The 25,028-nt window shown below is 39.4% G+C and overlaps 1 protein-coding gene across 1 annotated transcript; it reads left to right on the top strand.

Moving 5' to 3' along the window:
• Positions 1 to 6,640: 6,640 nt before the first annotated feature.
• On the top strand, positions 6,641 to 9,216 carry LOC107676100 (perforin-1-like). Its single transcript, XM_016470628.1, has 2 exons — positions 6,641 to 7,151; positions 8,034 to 9,216. The coding sequence occupies exons 1-2, from the start codon at positions 6,641 to 6,643 to the stop codon at positions 9,197 to 9,199; spliced, it is 1,677 nt and encodes a 558-aa protein (XP_016326114.1). The 3' UTR covers positions 9,200 to 9,216.
• Positions 9,217 to 25,028: the final 15,812 nt, after the last annotated feature.

A 25,028-nucleotide genomic window follows, 5' to 3' on the forward strand; every position in this document is an offset into this window, starting at 1 on the left:
TTGTTCCAGCCACCAAAGACAGATTCACAAATAACCTGCCTGATTTATCTCAACTGCTCTGTGTACCCATAAGTACACATGAACTAGACGAAATGACTAGCAACATGGGCACTATCTTCTCTAATACATTAGAAGCTGTTGCCCCCATCAAATTGAAAAAGGTTAGAGAAAAACGTACTGCGCCATGGTACAACAGCAATACCTATTCTCTCAAGAAAGAAACTCATAGTCTGGAGTGCAAATGGAGAAAAAACATTTTTAGAATTGCGTGGAAAAAACAGTATGTCCAGCTATAGACAGGCTCTAAAAGCTGCCAGGGCCAAGCATATCCACAAACTCATACTTGATACATGGCATACTGCATTTCAATACTTTGGATGGAAGAATAATTATCACAGCCCCAAAGATCACTGGCTGCTCACTACCCTCCCTGGAAAACATTGCCTGCTTCCGCTACCTCAGTAGGGCTAAAAACATCATCATTGATGCATCAGGCCACCACCTGTTTGATCAGTACAGTTGGTACAGGACCTCCAACCTCCCCCCCCCGATCTCACAGCAAATTCATACTAATCCGTATGAATTAACCAAGTGGCTAAATCGTACAATATCATACGAGCTGAGTCGTACCAAATCGTATGATTTGTTCATTGCATTTAGAACAAGCCCGTCAAGACGAATTTGTATGGAAGAAAAATAATGACAAATGTCTTTAAAACAAAAAAGCATGTTGAATTGCACTAACTGAAAAAATATAATGACTTCCCGGCAGGTGTGTTGAAGCAAGTTGGAGCTAAACTCTGCAGGGCACCGGCTCTCCAGGACCGAGTTTGGGCACCCCTGGTTTAGATCCTACCTATCCGATCACTACCACTTTGTTCATTTAAATGGGGAGTCATCTCAATTATCACCAGTAAAATATGGAGTGCCACAAGGATCTGTCTTAGGTACAAAAAAAGCAAAAACACAATATATAATATGTATAATATTTGTATGTACAGGTATGATATGTGCAAATTTGAAATGTAAATAAGTATGTGTGTTAAATAAATAATGTATACTAGTGTTGTGTGTTCCACGATTATTGTTAAGTGTTCATGAGATGGATTGCCTGAGGAAAGAAACTGTTCCTGTGTCTGGTCGTTCTGGTGCTCAGTGCTCTGTAGCGTCGACCAGATGGTCATTATGCTGATGATACTCAACTATATAGGCCTATCTCAACAAGACCAGATGAAACTTCTAAATTATCTAACCTAACAGAGTGTGTTAAAAATGTAAAAGATTGGATGACCAATAATTTTCTCTTATTAAATTCGTTTAAGACAGAGATATTAAACAAATCAATTTTGCTTGGTTGGAACAGCAGCTACGCTAAATATGTCTCTATGTGTTTTTCTGTTTCTTAACATCCCGTGGTAACTAGGATTTACATAAGCTTCAGTCTGGATCCAGAACACCTGAGAAGAGATGATGCCAACACCTCAGATGATGCCAACCATGAAACAACATACAGAACTACCAAATTTTGCTATAAGTTTGATTGCATCATATAATAATTGCTGTTAATAGTGTTCATCGTCTGTTTGATTATGTTTTTAACTGATTACGTCTTTAATTGATTTTTCCATACATTTCTGCCATATGTACATTAACTGACAGTCACCACTGATAAGATACCACTAAATATTGTAGAAACTTAATTTGCTGTAAAGTTGCTTTGCAACGATTTGTATCGTGAAAAGCTCGATACAAATAAACTTGAATTTAATTAATGTTTGTGTGTATGTTTTGTGGTCATGCATGTAGAGTTTAGAGAAAAAAGCCATATTTTCAGAAATTGTAAGCAATTAAAAAACAAAACAAAAAAGAAAGAAAAAAAAAACTTTAACTGTTGTGCCAAGCTGAAAAGCCTATTGAAGGTTTTGTCAACAGCAACTCAAAGAGGTGAAAGACCTCATCCTCTTTTATCTTACAACTCTGAGCATGGGTAACCACAGAGGAATGAAACACTATTCAACCACATCACCAACAATGCACAAAATAAGGAAATAAACACAGAGCACTGGCTCCTCCTCAACTCAAATACCTGCCCAAAGTACTATATCCAGTACAAGAACTGCCAGAAAGATGTGCAATACCTTACTTGTGTCGATACACAAACACCACAGTACTCAGCAACTACCATTTAACTAGAATAATTCAGTTAAAGCAGGGGTGCCGACTCCTATTCCCGGAGATCTACCTTCCTGCAAAGTTCAGCTCCAACCCTGATCAAACACAACGGAACCAACTAATTAGGATCTGGAGGAGTACTTGATAATTACAGACAAGAGTCTTTGATCAGGGTTGGAGCTGAACTCTGCAGGTAGGTAGATCTCCAGGAACAGGATTGGGCACCCCTGAGCTAAAGCATTCTTAAAGTTGGGTTACACGCATATTTGCGCAAATGAAAATTAACATTCCAAGAAAAACAGTTCTGGCACTACAATCATTGCTATTAGTGAAAGGATCTAGGAAGAGCCTCTGTTTCTGTTATAGTCCAATTCAGTGGTTTAATGGTTTACTGTACATCAGATGTCTTCAACCATGCTTCTGTAGACACTGTCCTGCAAAGTTAATTTCCTACTTCAACACACCTGTCTGTGATTTTCAGGGGATCCTGAAGACATTGATTAATTGATTCAGGTGTGTATGATTAGGGTTAGAGCTAAAATCTGCAGGAAAGTGGGTCTTCAGGAGCAGGGTTGAAGAGCTCTGGTTTACATGGGCTACAACAGGGTTGCCCAAACTCGGTCCTGGAGGGCCGGTGTCCTGAAGAGTTTAGCTCCGCTACAACATAAAGGGCATTACACCAGATGCCCGTTTCAGAAAGGAAGTTAAAGGGTTAGTTCACCCAAAAATGAAAATAAGCTTGTGTTTTACTCACCCACGAGGCATCCTAGGTGTATATGACTTTCTTCATTCAGGATTTATATTAAACATTGTCCTGACTATTCCAAGCTCTATCATTGCAGTCAGCGGGTGTTGCAGTAGAACTGTTCACAAGTCGTCAAATAAAGCGCGCGCATCCCTAATAAAACCTGCCTCACATGGCTCCGGGGGGTGAATAAAGGCCTCTTGTAGCGAATCCATGTGTTTTTGTAAGAAAAATATCCATATTTCAAATGTAATAAACACTTTTCTCTCACTTCCGGTATCTGTAGAAAATGCACCTTGATTTAAGAATCTTTAAATATTTTGACTGGAAACAACAAGACAAATATACTAAGTAAGAAAAGCATTTTTTGCAGTCAAGGTACATTCATTCATTGCACATATTTTCATCATGCAGAAAGTGACAAAAACGGCATGTCCTCTTATATTGAATCCTGTAGATGAAGCGGCTGCATCAATTCATAGGGAGTTACATTTCATCGGGAGAGGATTATATTGATTCTTTTGCCATATCCACATGCATATTTATTTGAGAACTACCATTTTTAAATGGTAGTTTTCTAGATAACATCAGGGATGCAGAGAACATTTGTAAGGCCGCTGTATGCAGAGCGTGAGGAAAGTGTGTCTCGCTCTCACGCTCGCTTATAATATTTGTGTAGTTTCTTTGGCACAAACCCATCGAAAAAGAAGCTGATTATATGGAATGGAAGGATGCCAGATGGAAGGGTAGTTCGAGATATATGCCGTTGTCACAATACGCTGCCGGAAGGAATGAAGGAGCCATGGATAAACTAAACTGTCATTTATTAAATCCAACACACAGGATAAATCCACACTTGGGAGGGAAGGAAGACACATGTACACAACTAGTAGACCTGGATAACGAGGGAATTGGGAGGAACACAAATGAACAGAATGACTAATTAAGAGATAACGATGACAGGAACAGGAATGAACAAAAAAGGGCACATGAGGGAGAAACTGGGTCAAGGAGAGAACATGAGCCAGGGCAACGGGGAGGATCCGGAGGGCCAAGGTGGAGCAGATGGCGCCGGCGACCTAGGCGGAGGCGGGGAACACGGCGACGCTGGAGGATGGCAGTCCCGCGGAGCTCGCACCGTACAGATGGTGGCCTGAGGGCGAGCAGAGGGGCTGCCAGATGACAGCGGTGGAGGAGGCAGGAGTGGGTGGGTGGTGCGGGCATTTGTGAGCCTCCGGGCTTAACTTGGGCACAGGAGCCCTCTCTGGGCTTAACTCGGGAACGGGAGCCCTCTCCGGGCTAAACTCGGGACCGGGAGCCCTCTCCGGGCTAAACTCGGGAACGGGAGCCCTCTCCGGGCTAAACTCGGGAACCGGAGCCCTCTCCGGGCTAAACTCGGGAACCGGAGCCCTCTCTGGGCTAAACTCGGGAACGGGAGCCCTCTCCGGTCTAAACTCAGGCCCTTTCAGCCTTCCACATTCCCAGATCCATTAATTGCTCACCCTCTGCCAAGGTGCAGGGGGCGGAGCTCCTCTCCGCGCTCTCACTGTCCTTGACGCTCTCCCCCGTGGCGAGCTCTGTAGCCGGCTCTCGCACATGGTCTGACGTCACAGTGTTGTGGATTGTGGTTGTGGCTGTGTTCTGGATCGGGGGTAGACACTCTCCAGACATCAGATGATAGCCTCCCTCCAGCTCAGTCCGGTGGTGTCTGGGAGGTCAACGGGGCAGTAGTAGTTAGCCCTGATCCAGAACAGTGAGTTCAGCGCAGCATCGTCGAACGCCGTTACAACGGCGAGCTGGCTGAACTCAACCACATACTCCAAAAGGGAAAGGTATTTGCGGGCGAGGGCGGTGAACCTTGCGGCGAGGGTATCCATCAGGGAAACAATGGGCAAAACAGAAAACAAAACACTGGGAAAAACGCTGAAAACAAACGGAGGGAAAAACGCAAGCTTAACTGTTTGTTGGTCGGGTCTTCTGTCACGATACGATGCCGGAAGGAACAAAGGAGCCGTGGATAAACAAACCTGTCATTTATTAAATCCAACACACAGGGTAAATGCACACTTGGGAGGGCAGACACACGTACACAACTGGTAGACCCGACAGAGGAGGAATACACAGACAGGAACTTAAATACATCGGATAACGAGGGAATTGGGAGTAACACAGGTGAACAGAATGACTAATTAATAGATATCGAGGACAGGAACAGGAATGACCAAATAAGGGCACATGAGGGAGAAACTGGGTCAAGGAGAGAACATGGGGAGCAAAAACACACACAGACAGGTCCAAACTCCTGGCAGCCGTAACCATCACCACAGCTGTTCGTTCAATTTATTTGGTCATCTTTATTTCCTACAAATACAAAAGCAACAGTTATTCTTTTTCCTCTTGGATTTTAATATTCTTCCAATACTTGGTATTGTGGCCATCTCCTCTTCATCTGTTCTTCATTATTTTGCGAGCCTTCTTGCTGTTGGTTAAGTAGAAGTAAAATGTTAATTTCATTACTCTAATTAAGAAATGCAACAGTTTGGATTAGAGAACATTTAATTATGTGGAAAGAGCATTATACTCTGCTGCACATTAAAATAGACACTGAATGATATTTATATAATGTTTATAAAACATTTATAAAATGTTTGTAAAGTCATGTAGCCTACACCCATAAACCTTTTATGCTTAAAGCTTTACTTGATTGAATTATGTTTTTATAATTCATGTTTAGCTGCTTTTTTTTCTTTTGCCTGTGCGATACCATGAAAATTAATATTAGTTCAATAATTTCCTGTTCTGCCAGTGTTTACCTTTGATAATATAACAGTGATTAAGAATGAAAGTTAATTATTGACTCGGAAGTATGCAGACATCTTTTTGTCAGGTGCTGTTGCCATGGTGAATCCTAATTTCAGAGCTCCATTGATCATGACTTTTCATAGTCATGGTGCACGTGCTAAACTCTGAGTCAATCTACTCAGAGTTGATTGAACTAACTCAATTCCAGAAAACTCATCAGGGTAAGTCAACTCAGAGTTCAAGTTTCAACTCAGAGTTGGCTGAACCTTCCTATTGAAACGGGCCCCAGAGCTGGTACAAAAATGTATGCACATGATCAACAAATATAAAATGGAAAGGAATAGTAAAAGCACAGATACATTGTATCTGCTCTGATTCAGTGGAACCTCTCTAACTGAAACCTGTGCATCTTTCAGCATTTCTTATAGTCTGCGACTACTGAACATAACATGCTTTGTAACACTACCATCCATTTGCGGAGGTTAATGACATCTGAGAACTTCAACTTAACTGTTCTTCTTTGTTGAACCTCAAAATGTGTCACACTAATATTACACAATTTGTCATAGCCACATCATGCATATAATTTGTACCACAAACCTTTGACATTCACAAACACACAACCATCATATAAAATGACAGGTTGGAGAAGCAACAAATTTCATGATTCATATTAGATCATCTCAGCTGTAAATGCAATGGTAAGAAACTGAAAAATCATCAAGTAAAATAATAGTATGAAAGATTGGTTAACATACTTGTACTTTTTAATATGTTTGTCATTTGTTTAAAAATAATGAGATTGTTGCTATTGTCAATTTTATGAGGAAGTTATTGGTACAATAAAAGGACATTGTTCTAATTATGTAAAATTTAAGACCATTAATATTTGACAAACAGTTTTTTCTCTCACTACAGATCATGGGGCAGATGCAGGTTTACCTTGTTGTTTTCTGGGCTTTGCTTCTCATGACCATTTCTGGAGAGGATGACATAAGTGCATCAAAAGAGTGTGAGGATGCTCCCTTTGTTCCAGGATACAATCTTGCTGGAGAAGGATTTGATGTTGTGACCATGGAGCGAAAAGGTTCTTATGTGATCAACATAGAAAAATGGGATTTAGGAAATGGCACTTGTAAATTGGCAAAAAATGATTACTTCAATGGAATAAAACAGAAGCTACCAGCTGCAGTTGTAGACTGGAGGTCCTTGCCAAAATGTTCGATGAAAGTTTCCAGTCAGATCTTTGAATCAACTGAAGCACTGGTTAATGATTCATCATCAGCACTCTCAGTCGGCTGGAAAGTTGGTTTAGATGTGAAGGTTGCTGGAGCTGCGGTTGGAAGCACTCATTCCAGGGAGGCAAAATTTGCAATGAGAAAATCAAAAGAAGACAAATACAGTTACACCAAACATGAAGTTGCATGCGACTTTTACAGTTGAGAGAGCTGGGTTGTTTTTCCTTATACTGTTAAAAAGACCATGATCGGGGCGTTGTCACGTTTTGGCTGTAGTAAGGAATCGCACAATGAAGAAATACATACAGGAATCAACTTTAATAGAACTCTCACAGGAAACACGTAGAGAAACAACAAGACATAAAATGTCAACTAAGATGGACAGGGACTAGAAGGAACTAAGGATATTTAAACACTGGGATTAACGAGATAATTAAGAAGATAACAGGTGGGCAGAATGAGCTAATCAGAACAAAGGAAAACTGGGTCACAGGGAAAACACAATGGAACACAAAAGTCATACATGTTACAGGCGTCATGCACATTTTTTTTTTTTAAAGGGGGCACCTGTTCTGGCACTTCTTCCTAAGACTGAGAGTCATGATAGTCTAGAGGTGTAATTTTGAACTGTGCATTGGGGCAGCATTCATATCTTGATCTTGGTGCAAGTGAACTCCACTGCCAATGATCGCCCTGCAGTTCTGTGTATGAAAAACAGCAGAACTGATTTTTTTATTTAAAATAAAAACTTTACATAAGCTTTCCCTGTAATAGTTACTGCAATGTCTTTAGAGCTAATTATATGGCCAACTTTTGAATTATATTTGAATTATATTTTCAAATTTATAACACTATTAATTACAATAACCGTGGAACATAATTATCAAATGTAAATATATTTATTTGATGTCTTTTGGACAATGCATTCAAAATCCATTTTACTCAAACTTTAGGGAGTGTGTGCTTGGTTTGAAAGGGTATGATGCCTCTGTTCATGACTATGAAAATAACTGAAAACTTTAATTGTAAATTGTTCCCACTTTGATCTCGCTGAATTCAACAACGTTTACTGTTTCTTTACAGATATCGTGTAGCTGAAAAGCCTCCTCTTCATGCAGAGTTTCTTCAAGCAATCAAATCACTCCCTGCATCCTACGATCCAGACGCCTACCGCAACCTGATCACCACATATGGCACTCACTATACCACAAGTGTTAAGTTAGGAGGGCAAATGAAAGCCATAACAGCCATCAAAACCTGTCAGGCAGCAGTGAGTGGACTTACAGACACTGCGGTGAAGGACTGTTTGGATGTGGAAGCTTCTGGTTCCTACAGTGTAGCTACTTTGGATGCAAAGACACATTTTTGTCAAGAACAGAAGAAGAAGATGGGCACAAATGAAAAGTTCAGCTCTATGTTCAATAAGCGTCAGACAGAGATTACTGGAGGAAACATAAATGGAGAAGATCTGCTTTTTTCTGGTTCATCACACCCAGATTCCCTTAAAAAATGGATTGAGTCTTTGAAGAGTCTCCCTGACATTGTGCATTACTCTCTGAAACCCCTCCATTTCTTACTGAGTAATAAACACCCTGCAAGGAAAGGACTGAAGAAAGCTGTTGAAGAATACATCATTGAAAATGCCCTCATGGAGGTTTGCTCTGAGCCTTGCAAGATTGGCAGGAAGTGCAGCGCAAGAGACCGATGTGCTTGTGTTTGTGAAAGAAGTCAAATTATAAAGTCTAACTGCTGTCCAGCTGAAAAAGCACTTGCCACCCTGAAAGTCTACAATCTCAGTGCCAAAGGTCTGCATGGAGATACATTTACACAAACAGATGGTTTTGTATTAGTTTCATATGGCACACAAATCAAGCGCACTGAGACCATTGATGATAATGACGATCCACGTTGGCCAGAAACATTTGAGTTTGGACCTATTAAGATCAGCATGGCCAATAAACTAACATTTGAAGTATATGATGCAAACAGCTACTGGAACAGCGATCTCCTTGGTTCATGCTCTTTTGATCTTAGAAATGGTGTTGTGACTAATGCTTGTGTTTTTACATATGGCACCTTCTTTTTTACCTATGAAGTGAAATGTGCACCCAGTCTGCAGGGCCCACAGTGTAATGAACACAAACCTTCTCCAATGACTGCCCCTCTGGCTGATATTTTCAGCTCAAGAAATGGTGTTCTGGTTAAAGACCTGCAGAAGCTTGAATTAGCTCAGAGTAACTAAGATAAATTTAAGAGTGCTTACGGTCAGCAGACAGAGCAGTAAGATTTATTCTTATAAGATGCATTAAAATAGCCATAATCTTGCAACGCTTCATACTAATTGCTTAGATAAATTTGCTCAGCTCTTTTAATTTCTATTGATTTTCTTTGTATTTTGTTTTAATAAAGCATTTGCAAACCCAGACCTGTGTTATTTCTTTATTTTTTGGAAAGAGAAACTTTCAGAAATTGTTGAAACTGACAGCTGCCCTGTAAATGATCTGCAACTGAAAACTTATCATTTGTCATTGTTTTAATATAATGACTAATTTGAATATAAAAGTATGTTAATTATTAAACTAAATATCACTTAAAGGAATAGTTCACCTACATTTGAAAATTCTGTCATAATTTACACACCCTCGAGTTGTTCCAAACCTGTATGAGTTTCTTTCTTCTGTTGAACATAAAAGAAAATATTTTAAAGAAATAAAATGTATACAGGTTTGGAACAACCTGACTTTGTGTAAATAATGACAGAATTTTCATTTTTGGGTGAACTACCCCTTTAATGAAGGACTTTTTGCAAAATTGTGGCTGAGGCAAGTTCTTTTTGTCAGGTTAAACCACAGCTCTGTAAGAATCCATCCGCTGGCCAAAAAAGTAGAATCCAGTGGCCTGGTCGAAGGTTTAATCTGTATTCGGTCTTTTACTTGCGCTTCTGAATTTATCAGGATTTATTTTAAATTTTAGTATAGCTCCGTGTTCAATCTGACTCCAATTTCAAGTGATCATTCAATTTAGGCAATATTTCTAATTAAAAACGAATCACAAATATCGATTGTATATTAATTTAGATATTTGATTATTCTGGAAATCTCATACTTTCAATTATTCGTTCATTAAAGGATTAGGTCATTAAAGGATTAGTTCACTTTCAAATTAAAATTTCCTGATAATCTACTCACCCCCATGTCATCCAAGATGTTTACGTCTTTCTGTCTTCAGTCGAGACCTGCAGAAGCTTGAATTAGCTCAGAGTAACTAAGATAAATTTAAGAGTGCTTACGGTCAGCAGACAGAGCAGTAAGATTTATTCTTATAAGATGCATTAAAATAGCCATAATCTTGCAACGCTTCATACTAATTGCTTAGATAAATTTGCTCAGCTCTTTTAATTTCTATTGATTTTCTTTGTATTTTGTTTTAATAAAGCATTTGCAAACCCAGACCTGTGTTATTTCTTTATTTTTTGGAAAGAGAAACTTTCAGAAATTGTTGAAACTGACAGCTGCCCTGTAAATGATCTGCAACTGAAAACTTATCATTTGTCATTGTTTTAATATAATGACTAATTTGAATATAAAAGTATGTTAATTATTAAACTAAATATCACTTAAAGGAATAGTTCACCTACATTTGAAAATTCTGTCATAATTTACACACCCTCGAGTTGTTCCAAACCTGTATGAGTTTCTTTCTTCTGTTGAACATAAAAGAAAATATTTTAAAGAAATAAAATGTATACAGGTTTGGAACAACCTGACTTTGTGTAAATAATGACAGAATTTTCATTTTTGGGTGAACTACCCCTTTAATGAAGGACTTTTTGCAAAATTGTGGCTGAGGCAAGTTCTTTTTGTCAGGTTAAACCACAGCTCTGTAAGAATCCATCCGCTGGCCAAAAAAGTAGAATCCAGTGGCCTGGTCGAAGGTTTAATCTGTATTCGGTCTTTTACTTGCGCTTCTGAATTTATCAGGATTTATTTTAAATTTTAGTATAGCTCCGTGTTCAATCTGACTCCAATTTCAAGTGATCATTCAATTTAGGCAATATTTCTAATTAAAAACGAATCACAAATATCGATTGTATATTAATTTAGATATTTGATTATTCTGGAAATCTCATACTTTCAATTATTCGTTCATTAAAGGATTAGGTCATTAAAGGATTAGTTCACTTTCAAATTAAAATTTCCTGATAATCTACTCACCCCCATGTCATCCAAGATGTTTACGTCTTTCTGTCTTCAGTCGAAAAGAAATTAAGGTTTTTGATGAAAACATTCCAGGATTATTCTCCTTATAGTGGACTTTTTTAGAAAATGACTGATCGTTTCACTAGATAAGACCCTTATTCCTCGTCTGGTATCGTGTAGAGCCCTTTGAAGCTGCACTGAAACTGTAATTTTGACCTTCAACCGTTTGGTAGTCGTTGAAGTCCACTATAAGGAGAATAATCCTGGAATGTTTTCATCAAAAACCTTAATTTCTTTTTGACTGAAGAAAGAAAGACGTAAACATCTTGGATGACATGGGGGTGAGTAGGTTATCAGTAAATTTTAATTTGAAAGTGAACTAATCCTTTAAGGACCTAACATCGCTCAGAAATTCACTCGGCCTTTTAGTGAACCCACGGACACAAATTTGGCAGTTCTGTACTTACTCAGAGGATACAGGGTGATTATAATACCTTTAAGTGACGCACCCTGATAACAAGTAAGAAAAAGTGTATTTTTTTCTATAATCACGAAAATTGTAACTTGTTAATCCAGTGACAGACAGAAATCAGAAGATCCCTAATGGAGAGCCCCCTGACCCGCTCACTGGTACTTAAGTATGATCTACCCTGGACGCAGATTTGCGGAAATGTTAGACTACACAATAATCTACTTGAAAAATTATTTCAGAAGAGATCAGAATAAATAAAATATAACAATTTATTATTTGTCAGGTAAAATTGTATCATGCCAATTACATAACGAAACAATTAGAAGCCAATTTAGAAAGAATAATGCAATTGTGAATCACATTGTAGCCGCGTGGCAACCCTGCTCCTGTACATAGATACTGTAGCTATATGGGGAATAGCCAAGTGTTCCACACAGAGGACAAACAAATTTAAGATAGTCACACATGTAACAGTTATCCTAATTTAGCACAAGACACATGGTCTAAAATGCATAGCATCTACAACCTTTTACCTAAGTATTTCAAAGAACACTTACAGCAAAGCAGTCGTGTGTTTGAAAGAATAAACTTAACTAGCCTATGTGCACATGTAGTAGCACAAACAACTATACAGTGTGTTGTATGGGCACAATGTGTTTAACACAATTACATTTTTAAATAAAAGCGAAATGCATACTTGACAGCAGAGAGACACACATCAGTATGTGAGTTCTAGTGCAGAGCTCCAGAGTCTCACATGTGCAGTGTGGGGTTTTCTGACTACAGAATCCCAAATGACAATAATACCACTTCACTTATATACTCAGACCAGAAACAAAGAAATCTTCAAATCAGTTGTAAAAACATAAAAGACCTTTTGGTTTGTTAGGTTCTCGTGACCCAGGGACGCACCTGGCTGGAGATAGATAAACATTCTCACAGACCCTGAGGGGGAGACATCGCCTCCTCAGCAGAACACAATTCTACAAAAGTTTTCATAATATAAGTGACTACTGTGAAATTGAGACCAATTTACCAATCGCACAGAGACCTTTAGAACTATACCAGACATGAAGGGGAAAAACAATAGATTCACAAGATACATGATATGTGGTATATACATATTCTTAATGAACTTTGAGTGAAACCTTTTGGGGAAAAGAGGGAGAAGCAGAGAGGGCAGGGTGGAGAAGGGGGTCGTAAATGAGCAAGGAGAGAGGTGTTGTTTGCTCTCTTTGGTGATCCCTTCTACAGATTAGTTATATGGTTTTGTTGCATGGCATCTGTTTTGTGTGAGTTCCTGAGTTTTGGCTTCACAAGGAATTAATTTCATAAGGAAATAATTTTACTCCTTACAGCTCCCTGCTGGAAATCCAGCAAAAATTACATGTTGGTCCGAGCAGGTTTGTGCTGGTCTAGCTGATGCACCAGAATAGTCATGCTGATATCAAACAGAAATGGTTCACCTTCTAGTGAAGTTGTTTGACCAAGATGGTCTTGCTTGCCTGAGTGTGAGCAAGCCAGTTGTCTGTATGCAAGCAGTATTGTGAAAACAAGCATTTTTTTTGCATGTGTATTTCTACAATCAACACAATAATGATGTAAATGAAAACAAAATAATAAGTTCGTAATTTCTTTTGCTCCCACTTTTGAAAATAGAACTAAAAAGTTTAATTATTTTAGTTAAAATTATATTAAGAAATCAACATCACCATTATGCTGTAATGCTGCATACTGTCTAGAATTTTGTCAAGCCAATAATAAACATTAGTAGTTTGTTACTACTTTACTCAATATGCCTTCAAAGGAGATAACAAAGATCATCATAACCGATGTCCATCACATATGTAGATTGATATCTAAAAATTTTTTTTAATTATTTTTATTATTTTCACCAACATTCAGATATTGAAACTGAATAAAATGTCAACAATAAAAACAACTAGCCAGGGGTGCGTTTCCCGTACAATGACATAACTCACTGATTAACCACCATAGTACTGTAATGTCTGATTACTTTTCTTAGGGAATTAATTATTATTAATTCACTCAGGTTTTGAGAGGACTCGAATCTGAAAATTCGAAGTCAACCTGATTAGAACTGATTTCAAATTTTAATAGTTTACACCTTATCAACGGTCGTCCAGCGAGACGTTAATGTCCGTGTATCTTAACAATCTGACTATGTGTATTTTCCTTGGCCACAGGTCAATACAATTATGATAATTTGTAAGCTCCTAGCGAGGTAACGTGATCTTGGCAAGGTTTGACTTTAAAATTATACGACACCAGACAATGATTCTTTATAAATGAAACACGAATTTATTGGCTATTCTAGATTACATTAAACTAAGCTAAAACACACATACACACACACGCATACATACAGTTCTGAAGAATGAAAATTACGGAGTTTGTATGAAGTTCCCAAAGTTCTAACTCGTTTTCACGAGTGGTTTTAAATTCAACCTGAGAGAATCACAAAGCAGAGGTTTGTCTTACGTTTACTGCTTAAATGGTTCAGCACCTATTTCAGCGGATAGAAGACCTTGTTTGTACTTTGCGTTTGTGATGGCAGCTGCAACGGGGTTCCCTCGTAGCCGGAGGGAATTCCGGAGCATCTGATTGGTTGCTGAGGTGACGTTTGGCTGACGTCGTTTCTGGGAATGTCCTCGGCGGTGATTGGTTGGTTGCCAGGTTGCGGAGGAGCCTCGAAGTTCTTCTGAGAGAATCTGCTTTAGCAAGACTTTGCGTTCTGCAGAGTTACGAAGCTTCAACGGAGTAGTTGAGTTCTAGATGGTCGATCGCCTGATGGTTCAGCTTGTGAGCACAAGTTAGAGTGCTCTCCACACGGCGACAAGGCCTTGCTCAGGAGAGCAAGTGGCGAAGAGCCTGCGTTCGGGAGAGCAAGCGGCGAAAAGCCTTCACTCGAGAGAGTAAACAGCGAGAAGCAATTGAATCTGTGTTGCAGTGGGGTTTTGACCTGCGGCACAAGTCCGTCCCACGGCGCGCTCTTCCAATCGACTTGATGCAAGGATGTGACTTTATCACATGAGGACGCCAGCTATAAAAGTTGTGTTAATACTTCTATAAAGTTTCTTAAATGCAAGTATTGCACATACTATTAAAGTTTACTTCATTTCAACATTCTGCATTTGTCGTGCCCATTCGTTCAAGATTAAACTTCACATATTACACACATTTTAATAACCTTATTTCCTAAAAAGGGTAATAAAACACTGATTAAAGTTGCACCGATTACATGAAACACATCAATCATATATAAGACATACAACATATTATTTGTGAATCTGGTTGCCCTGTTATGCGCATATATTATTATCTGTTGAAATTGTCTGTAAGTTTCATGTCCCTTTGTCTGACCGAAGAGAGAGAAAAGGGTGCGTCCTTTTTTTGGAATGCAGGGAGAAAAGGGGAGGTGTCCTGAGGTCATGCCCATGTCACGAGTTGGGAGTCTGCCATTCTTCTTCTGGACAGAGAGCTCTTAATTTATGCTGAAGTCAGTCACGTTACACTGCACCTCTGATCCTTGAGAGGTTTTTCAGATGGGGAGTTTCTCCTCCTCTGGTGAGTTAGGGTTTAAGCACAGTTTTTATTTGAGTCTCTTGAGACGATAAGCTAGATAGTACAGGACTGCTGAGACACTTCACTGACCCTGCATGAGTTTTACGACTGCAGCTGGCTGCATAGGGTGCTTCTCAGTTTGTCTCAATGGAATGTGATTGTTTCATGTGTGACTCAATAGTGTAAGTGGGTCCGTTCGAAGACAGAGATCCTACAGTACGATGCATTGTTGTGGAAACTAACTAGCCAGTCACAACTGTTTCCCGAACACGGTCGCATCTCCGTCGTTTGAACCACATTAGTTCAACAATTTAGGGCCGTTGTTAATGACGTCACACGCATGTGGTGGAGTAATAATTTCTGCTAATTAATTGATACGAGATTTCTGAGATGCAGCTGTATTGTACATGGCACCTGATGACTATATTACTATATTTTATTCTCTGTCATTTTGCTTTATTTGATGTTTGATTCATCACGGGTTTCCTCTTACATCATACTCCGGAGTTCCCTGCACACTCTTCAAAAACGGCGCTTACTGTGGACGCGCTAAAATATATTGATTAAAATTTATATATATATAAATAGAATGGAAGATATAGCTTGTACTGCATGTTAGCTTGCTTATTGTGCCCAAAAGCATAATTTATTTAAGTCCATATGTCTTATTAACAAGAAACTATGCTTCGAACCACAGGTCGAGAGCTGTAGTTCCTACCACGCATGTTTGCGACGCTGTTTGCGAATGTTTGTTTGAACTACGGTTTCGAGAAATACCGATTCGTTGAACTATGTTGGTAACGACAGAACTTGCGACCATAGTTGGCTAACAATGCTTTTGGGAAACGCACCCCAGGTTAGCTGCAATGCGATGTGATGAGTTGAGACCTGTTTTCTGGGTTTGATCAGGTGACGTTCAACATATACCCCATACATACAGTAATCCATTTTACATGCACATAGTGCACAATGTTTTACATAGAAATACACTGATCAGCCACAACATTGAAACCACCTACCCAATATTGTGTAGGTCCCCCTTGTGCTGCAAGGTAGGGGACTCCATGGATCAGATTTGCTTGTACAGCAAATCCCATACATGCTAATTCAGATTGAGATCTAGGGAATTTGGAGGCCAAGGCACCATCTCTTTGTCATGTTCCTCAAACCATTCCTGAACAATTTTTGCAGTGTGGCAATGTGTGTCAGGGAACCGCATTGCCATGCCTTCTTACCTTAGTGCATCTGCTGCCATCTCTCAGGCAAACAACGCGCACACACACCTGCCATTCAACTTTTTTTAACTGCTCCATGGTCCAGTTCTCACATGTCCATTGTAGGCACTTTCGGTGGTGGGCAGGGGAAATCACGGCCACTCTGATCGGTCTGCAGCTACGTAGCCCCATACGCAACAGGCTGTGATGCACTGTGTTCTGACACCTTTCTATCATAGCCAGCATTAAGTTTCTCAGCAATTTGAGCTGTACATAGTTGCTGAAAAATAATTAATTTAAGGACCATGTGCCCAATGGGAACACTAATCACCATAATGACTTTGAACAGACTTTAACAACTTTTGAACACATACCATATGAAAGAAATTAAGCCAAACTGGTTTGTAATAATTTAACATGGAAATGATTTGTTTGGAGTTATCTATGTGTATTCTAGTGAGATATCATTTATTTAAATTGTTATTGAGTGGCTGTGAGTCAGTTGTTGTTTTTGTGCTATCTGCTCGTCTCCTCTTTTTTTCTGTTCTTGTTGGTCCTCTTTCTTTTGGTGCTTGTGTAGCGCCCCCTTCAGTCCTAGGTGTATCTACACTTTGGAATTGTTGACGCTAGAACCCAGATTAGTTTTTGATAATTGTGTCTCTCGACGTGATTTTACTTAAAGTCAAAATGTGACCCTGCTTTTTTATACTACTTCTTACAAAGTGCAACGCTGACCCCTGTAAATTGCTTTCCAAAAAATATACCTACATATCAGTTCTTTTTAAAATGACACGCTATTTAGCAGAAATATACAATTACTTTATTTAAAAGAAAATAGACAAAAGGAATCAAAGATTAATCGAAATCTGTTCTCTCAACTTATAAATAAGCTTTTATCTTCAAATACAGTGCTTGCTTTGACTTTTTTCTTTCCCTTTCCACAACAACACACTTCAAGGGTTAAACTTTTACACAAATATCAAAATAGAAGTTTGTCACTGAATCACTCTTCCAAATTAAACCTCAGTTTTTTCCCTTCGGAAGGATAAATTTGTCACCAATCAGTGTAAACCAATATATCAGTGTCCTTTAGAAATCTTAAAATATAAATACAGTAAGTAAACAAACTTTAGATTTAGTTAGAAATACCAATGTAACCCTTTACTGACATACTTTCAATGAGTCAGAGTATTAAACCACTATATGGTTAAAAAAATAGAAAAACAGCTTAATGTGGGCCCACCCCACTCACTCACTTACACACACACACACCCCGTAGCAGGCCTGATACGTCGCTGGTGTGCGTTGAGGCCAAGTGAAACCTAAAATGGCCGCTTCGCTCTCGAAGAGCACAAATAAAACAGACAAAATGCACCTGAATGAACTTGAAAGAGTTCCAGGATCCCGTCACCCGTCAGATCAGTCCACGTGAGGCGGTGATCGGTCGGCAAACTCCGTGACACTCCCGCGATGCCAGAGGAACCCCTAACCACTCGGCAATTAGGAGCGCTATCTGGATTTCCTCAATGTACTTCACAGTCGATGCAACAACAGTCTGTGGCAATCACTCTGATCACCTCTAGCTCTCTTACAGTCGCTGATTTAAATGATAAACTTGATTTAAGTTTCTCACCAGCGATTCACGTTAGTCCCGTTTACTGTAATGGCGATCAAGCATAAAACCCGCATTTCTTCCAAATCGCGTCGCGTTGACTTCTTTGTGGCGTCGTGTTGACTTCACAATAGAATAATATGCTAGTTAACTCTTAAATGATACAGTTCTGACTATGTTCATCACAAAATAAAACGATGCATTTTCTGTTATCATACCGACAACATCACCTACGCACTTCTTTTTTTCAACTCATCTCTCACACTCCCCCGACTGACATTTCCGGTGGCCAATCACAGTTGCCCTACTTGACATTAGGTGGGATTAAGTCACTTTTCAACCAATAACATTAAATCAAACACAACTTCTTGACACAGACATTTCTGAACAGGTACATTTTTTATATAAATAAAATATAGAAACACTTCTGTCACAAGGGAAAAAATAAGTAAATAAATAAATGTAAATAAATGCTAATATTAATAATAAATTAACCCAGGGTTACATCCTCCCCCATCTGAAATTCTCATGTCCCCATGAGTATACAGACCTTAACTATAAATAATGAAACTATTCGCAGAGTCTGCAAAAACAGCTTAATGTGGGCCCACCACACTCACTCACTTATACACACACACACCCCATAGCAGGCCTGAAACGTCGCTGGTGTGCGTTGAGGCCAACTGAAACCTAAAATGGCCGCTTCGCTCTCGAAGAGCACAAATAAAACAAACAAAATGCACCTGAATGAACTTGAAAGAGTTCCAGAATCCCGTCACCCATCAGATCAGTCCACGTGAGGCGGTGATCGGTCGGCACACTCCGTGACACTCCCGCGATGCCAGAGGAACCCCTAACCACTCGGCAATTAGGAGCGCTATCTGGATTTCCTCAATGTACTTCACAGTCGATGCAACAACAGTCTGTGGCAATCACTCTGATCACCTCTAGCTCTCTTACAGTCGCTGATTTAAATGATAAACTTCATTTAAGTTTCTCACCAGCGATTCACGTTAGTCCCGTTTACTGTAATGGCTATACAGCATAAACCCCGCATTTCTTCCGAATCGCGTCGCATTGACTTCTTTGTGGCGTCGTGTTGACTTCACAATAGAATAATATGCTAGTTAACTCTTAAATGATACAGTTCTGACTATGTTCATCACAAAATAAAACGATGCATTTTCTGTTATCATACCGACAACATCACCTACGCACTTCTTTTTTCAACTCGTCTCTCCCACCCCCGACTGACATCCTCGGTGGCCAATCACAGTTGCCCTACTTGACATTAGGCGGGATTAAGTCACTTTTCAACCAATAACATTAAATCAAACACAACTTCTTGACACAGACACATTTTTTTTAATATAAAAAAATATAGGACCACTTCTGTCACAAGGGAAAAAAATGTAAATAAATGCTAATATTAATAATAAATTAACCCAGGGTTACACTTGTTAAACAAAGGGAGAAAAAATAAGAACGGAAATTAATAAGGTAACAAGGGAAAGCAAGTGGGACAAATTAACCAATAATCAGATGAGATAAGAAGGGTAGGGTTAAGACAATAGCTGTAAAGCATGTGGCCAGTGAGAACCTCCATGAGCTGTGCCTTCACACAAAACAAGATGACATGAGAACATGCAGCCAATAAGAACCCTCATGAGCCACGTGTTCACAAAAAACAAGGCAACATGAAAACATGCAGTCAGTCAGTCAGTGTAAAGCCCCACAGGGCTGTGCTGGACAGAACAAAAAAAACACAAGAACGCCTGACCAATGAAAAATTAATTTGATGAAAACATGAGACAAGTACGCGCAGTGAGGGAAGGAACACTCAAGCTGTGCACTCACAATTAAAGACAAAACATGGAGATGAATGTCCAAACCTTAACACTGAACTATAAAGTAATGCCGGGATTTGAACACCATGCTCCACACTGTAGGATATCTGAGCGAATCAGACAATTTAAGGTTCAATCAGAACAGTATTGAAATGACACAAAGTGCCAAATTCCACAAGGAGGCCCAACAACATGGATGACTGTAAATCTGTCCCGGATCCTGGCGCCAGCCAGTATGAAGCAAGTCTAACTAACTAGCAGCTTTGGACAGCTTGCAGCATTAAAATAAAAGAACAATTATTGACAATTCCAACTCAGGAAGGTTTGGGGCAAGTAACCCAAGATTAATGGTCGAAGAGACAACACATCTTGACCATCATAAGTAAAACCATGAGGGAAATCATGAGTTAACTCCATATTATATATGTAACCCACATATTTGACTATCATGCTTTAATCACTCATTGTTTATGTCATTTTAAATAACTATTGTATAGTTTATAGGTTTATATTCAAGTTTGGTATGCATGTGTATGAAAAGTCCTACTAGAAACACTTCTATCAATCAATTCTTTGTAAAAATGTATCAGATTCTTGTTATAGAAACCATTGTCTAAATTAAACTCTGCAAGAACAGGAAAATTTGGACCATGTGACTAATAAATCAACATGACTAATAAATCCATATGTCGATTTATGTATTGGGAGGAGAAATGTAGTAACACCCTGAGCTAGGACAATGTCTAATTGGTCAAGACAACATTTGGGATATGTCCAACAGCAAACTCAGGACATGAACAAATGTGCCTTTTTGCTGCTGCTGCTTTTAAGCTTTGCATTTATCAAGCACTCTTTCAGCAGGCTTCCTGGCCTGCTACTCCTCTACCATCATGAGGAGATATGCCGTCTAGTCTCGTCACACCCTTCTTTTCTTTTCTTTTCCATTGAGAGTTTCATGTTCTGAGTTAAGGTTTGTCACAAAGCTGTGTCTCCGAGTTCGACCTCGTCTGTGCCTGCCACCAAAACTTCAACCAGCCCACAACTCCACACCCATTCTTCAGCCATCGCCCAACGATTGGCTCCGGATGACAACTGGACCTCCAGCGAATCAATAACCTGGGAAGCTCCATTCACTGAGGGGAACCCCCAACAGATTTAATCCATGGATTAAATCCCCTAACACAGGCAAAGCAAGTAAACCTTCAGATTCTAGCTGAACTGGTGCATTTATATAAATATACAATTTAAAGTTTATTAGCCTCATTGAGAAACTCAATGCGAGGGTTAATTTAATGATTGATGGTTATTCAGGTCTAAGCAATTGCATATATTGCTATAAACTGAGGATTTCACATTTCCACTCTCTTAAAGGGGTCATATGATGCTATTTTAAAGATCATTATTTTGTGTATTTGGTGTAACAGAATATGTTGACATGCTTTAATGTTCAAAAAACACATTATTTTTCAAATACTGTACATTGTTGTAGGTCCTCTATGCCCCGCCTCTCTCAAACGCTTCGTTTTCAACAAAGCACCCTCCTTTGACAAGCCCAGTGCATTGTGATTGGCCGAACACCACAAGCATGCGTCGGAAATGTAACTCCCCTTACCATAATCGCAGCTTCAGCTTTCAAAGTAAATATCAAGACAGTTAATAATGTCGTTAGTTTTACCATCAGTTCAAGCCCGAAAGGGCAACAGAGTTGCATGACAGACACAGTGATGATGCAGTACACAAGCCGTGGTTAAGACAGCTGACGTGCTATGATTTCTGACAGGCTGTTCACTGCTGTGATGTGACCCTGTTCCCCTCACACACACACGACGCGTTACTCTGCGCTGTGCAAAACTCCGCATTTGAACAGTCAATAGCAAATACTTAAACTAATAACAAAACATACTTACAGTCGCTTAACTTTTATAAAGAATATTTCTTTGGATTTGAGTCTTTGCAACTTTACAGATCTTTATGCACCAAGAGCTTGTAACACTCCAAAAAGAAAGGAAAACTTGAAATCGCATCATATGACCCCTTTAAACTCATTCTTTTGTCACTTTCTATCTTTCTGTAACTTGTGTGAATGTGTGAGTGTGTGTGTTTATGTGTTAGATTAGTTTATATGTCTTAGATTTGTCCAATAAATTCTTATTTATATTGAAAAGAGCAAAATCTTTGTGTTTTGGGCTTACAAGTTAATGTCTTAAACTGCAGATCTTGTTACCATGCTAATAAATTGTTTTCACTATACTTTGGATATTAATATCCATTGCAGAGTTGATGTTATACAGCCGATTCAGTTGATCAACCATAGAACAGTGATTCTGTCAAAATTCCCTATAAAAATTATGATTCATTCCCTTTGAGCTAAATTTACCTGCTTTCCTTACAGCACATACAACTTATCACGTGGACCGGAGAGTACATGCAAAGCCACACACTCACACAAAGACATGATGATACATGAGAAGCAGGGCTCTGTCAATAAACTAAGAATAATTAATAACTGGGCAATAACTGAATGAGGAGCATGTTTGAGACAAGTGAACAGTCAACCTAGCTCTTTTCGGCCTTCTACAGCATTGCCGAAGAGGAAAAACAGCCTGATGGGGAGTCTAGGAGGATGGGGAGTCTCTGAGTCGCTGTGTAAACCTTCCCAGCCAGATTGATGGTGAGGCAACATGTTTTGGATGGATGAGCCACACATGACTGCAGCCACTGGGCACAGGTAAGCATGTGAACTTCCTCCATGATTTTTTCATACCCTTGGCATTCGGCGCCATCCAGCTTTATGAATATAGAAGACCCTGAAGTGTGTGCACAAACTGAACTTGGGGTGCACCAGTACTTGGTGAGCTTGTCCTGGACCTCTGCGGAGCTGCCTTTTGATGCCGAAAACACTCATAAAAGAGGAGAGCATTTCAGACTGAGCTCCTCCACAGCCTTTTAATCCAATATTTGTAAAACCACCTCAGCACAGAGGTCACACAAGAAGTTCAGGAGAAAATAAAGAGACGCAAGAGAAATATATCTGCGCTTAACAAGAATCCCCAGTGGTCATTCATTAAACAAGTATGCTGTATGTTAATTTGCTGTTTGAAACTCTGAGTGGTCATTTTGCTGCTCATTTGTGCTTTTGTTAAGCATTTTCATGGGGATGGACTGAGGCTCTGTGCCTTCAAAAGGACCTTTACATGCAGTACAACCTTCTGCTTTCACCTGAATATTGTCCAAAATCTACAATAAGTACCAAAAAACACTCACAGACCTGTCCAGCCATAAATTAGGATATTGAGGGCACAAAAAATTAAACCAGCTGGGGTTGACAATGTTTTGATACAAGATAGCATTTTGCTGACTCTAACATGTCACACACACACACATTCAAGCTTCTATGGCCCTGTCCCAAATGGCACACTTCATGTGCACATGCGGTCTTACAATGGCCGCCAACTATCTGAGACTATCTAAGGCATCGTTGTCATAACGTGTTGCTATGGGTTGCGTCTTACTGACAGACTGGCATTCCGTCACGATGAGGTTCATGCTTTGTCCTTATCTCCACTTTTTTCCACTTTATGGTGCAATTATTCTGCTTATTGTACATATAAAATACAAGACATTTACAGTATATCAGTAGTCCCATATTCACAATTGTGACCACTCAATTGTCTGTTTACAATGTCTGCCATTGTAACATGCTTACATCTACCAGTGTCTTTATACAATGTGTGCATATACGTATATTCATAGAGAGATAGTGTATCTTATACATACATGCATATATGTACTTGAAGTGTGCACCAAGCACTAGGTATATACAAGTATCGGACTGGGTCTCGGTATCAGCAGATACTCAATATTCAGTGACAGATCGGATCGGGGGCACAGAAAACCTGCTCGGGACATCCCTACTCTGAATCAATACACATTTTAGTCAGCTGTAACACAAAATGAGTTATCAAAATGAATCAGCATTGAACTGTATTGACTGTAATGGTTAACTGTTCCATGTGACTCGAGAAGCGTTTTTGATCCAATTTACCTGCTACGACACTCTGATTGGTGAAATGTTATATACAGAATAAGAATCAGAAAGTGTGACAGACTGAAAATATAAAAGTACTGAGTAATAATGGGCACCCCAAAAAAAATTTTCCCCTCTCTTTCTTCAGATTTATTCTTTAAGAGACTCTTTAAAATGTGTTCTAATGTTACATCAGTTTAAGTGTCTTCTGTACGATGCCTGTAGGTGGTGCATTACACTACAGTGATGAGGATTTTACGTTCTGGCCAAAGTCAAGTCACCTTTATTTATATAGCGCTTTTAACAATACAGATTGTGTCAAAGCAACTGTACAGCATTAATTAGGAAAATAGTGTGTCAATAATGCAAAATGATAATAGTTAACACTCAATTTTCAGTTAAAGGCAGTTCATCATTGAATTCAGTGATGCCATCATCCAGCTCAGTTCAGTTTAAATAGTATCTGTGCAATCAAGTTGACGATATCGCTGTAAATTAAGTGTCCCCAACTAAGCAAGCCAGAGGCGATAGTGGCAAGGAACCAAAACTCCATCGGTGACAGAATGGAGAAAAAACCTTGGGAGAAACCAGGCTCAGTCGGGGGGGCAGTTCTCCTCTGGCTAGACGAAACCAGCAGTTCAATTCCAGGCTGCAGCAAAGTCACATTGTGCAGAGGACTCAACTGGTTCCTGTGTTCTTGTCCCGGTGGCAGTCTAGGAGACAAGGTCTTCACTGGGGATCTGTCTCTGGGGCTCATCTACCCACATAGCAAAATTGGTGCGGCCCAGTGATGGGCCACACAACCCACTTTCACTTGGCCCATATTCAGCAATGCATTACGGTACATGACTGGACCAGGTCTGGTTGCCAGAACTCGGGCCACATATGGCCCATGGCATAGCCATATCTCAGCCAAATGTATGACTATAGCTGGCCCTATTCTGGTCCTATTTAGGACCAAACAATTGGTTCCACATGTCAGCCTCAATAAAACCTTGATCTAGCCACTTTATACACACCCATGGCCCAGATGAAAAACGCCTGAACAACAACAGTATTCTGCAAAAATATTTATTGTTTCACATTTAAGCAAAACAATTAACAAAAAACAAACA

The sequence above is a fragment of the Sinocyclocheilus anshuiensis genome, unplaced genomic scaffold (assembly GCF_001515605.1).
Source record: "Sinocyclocheilus anshuiensis isolate Anshui unplaced genomic scaffold, SAMN03320099.WGS_v1.1 scaffold3153, whole genome shotgun sequence".
NCBI lineage: Eukaryota > Metazoa > Chordata > Actinopteri > Cypriniformes > Cyprinidae > Sinocyclocheilus > Sinocyclocheilus anshuiensis.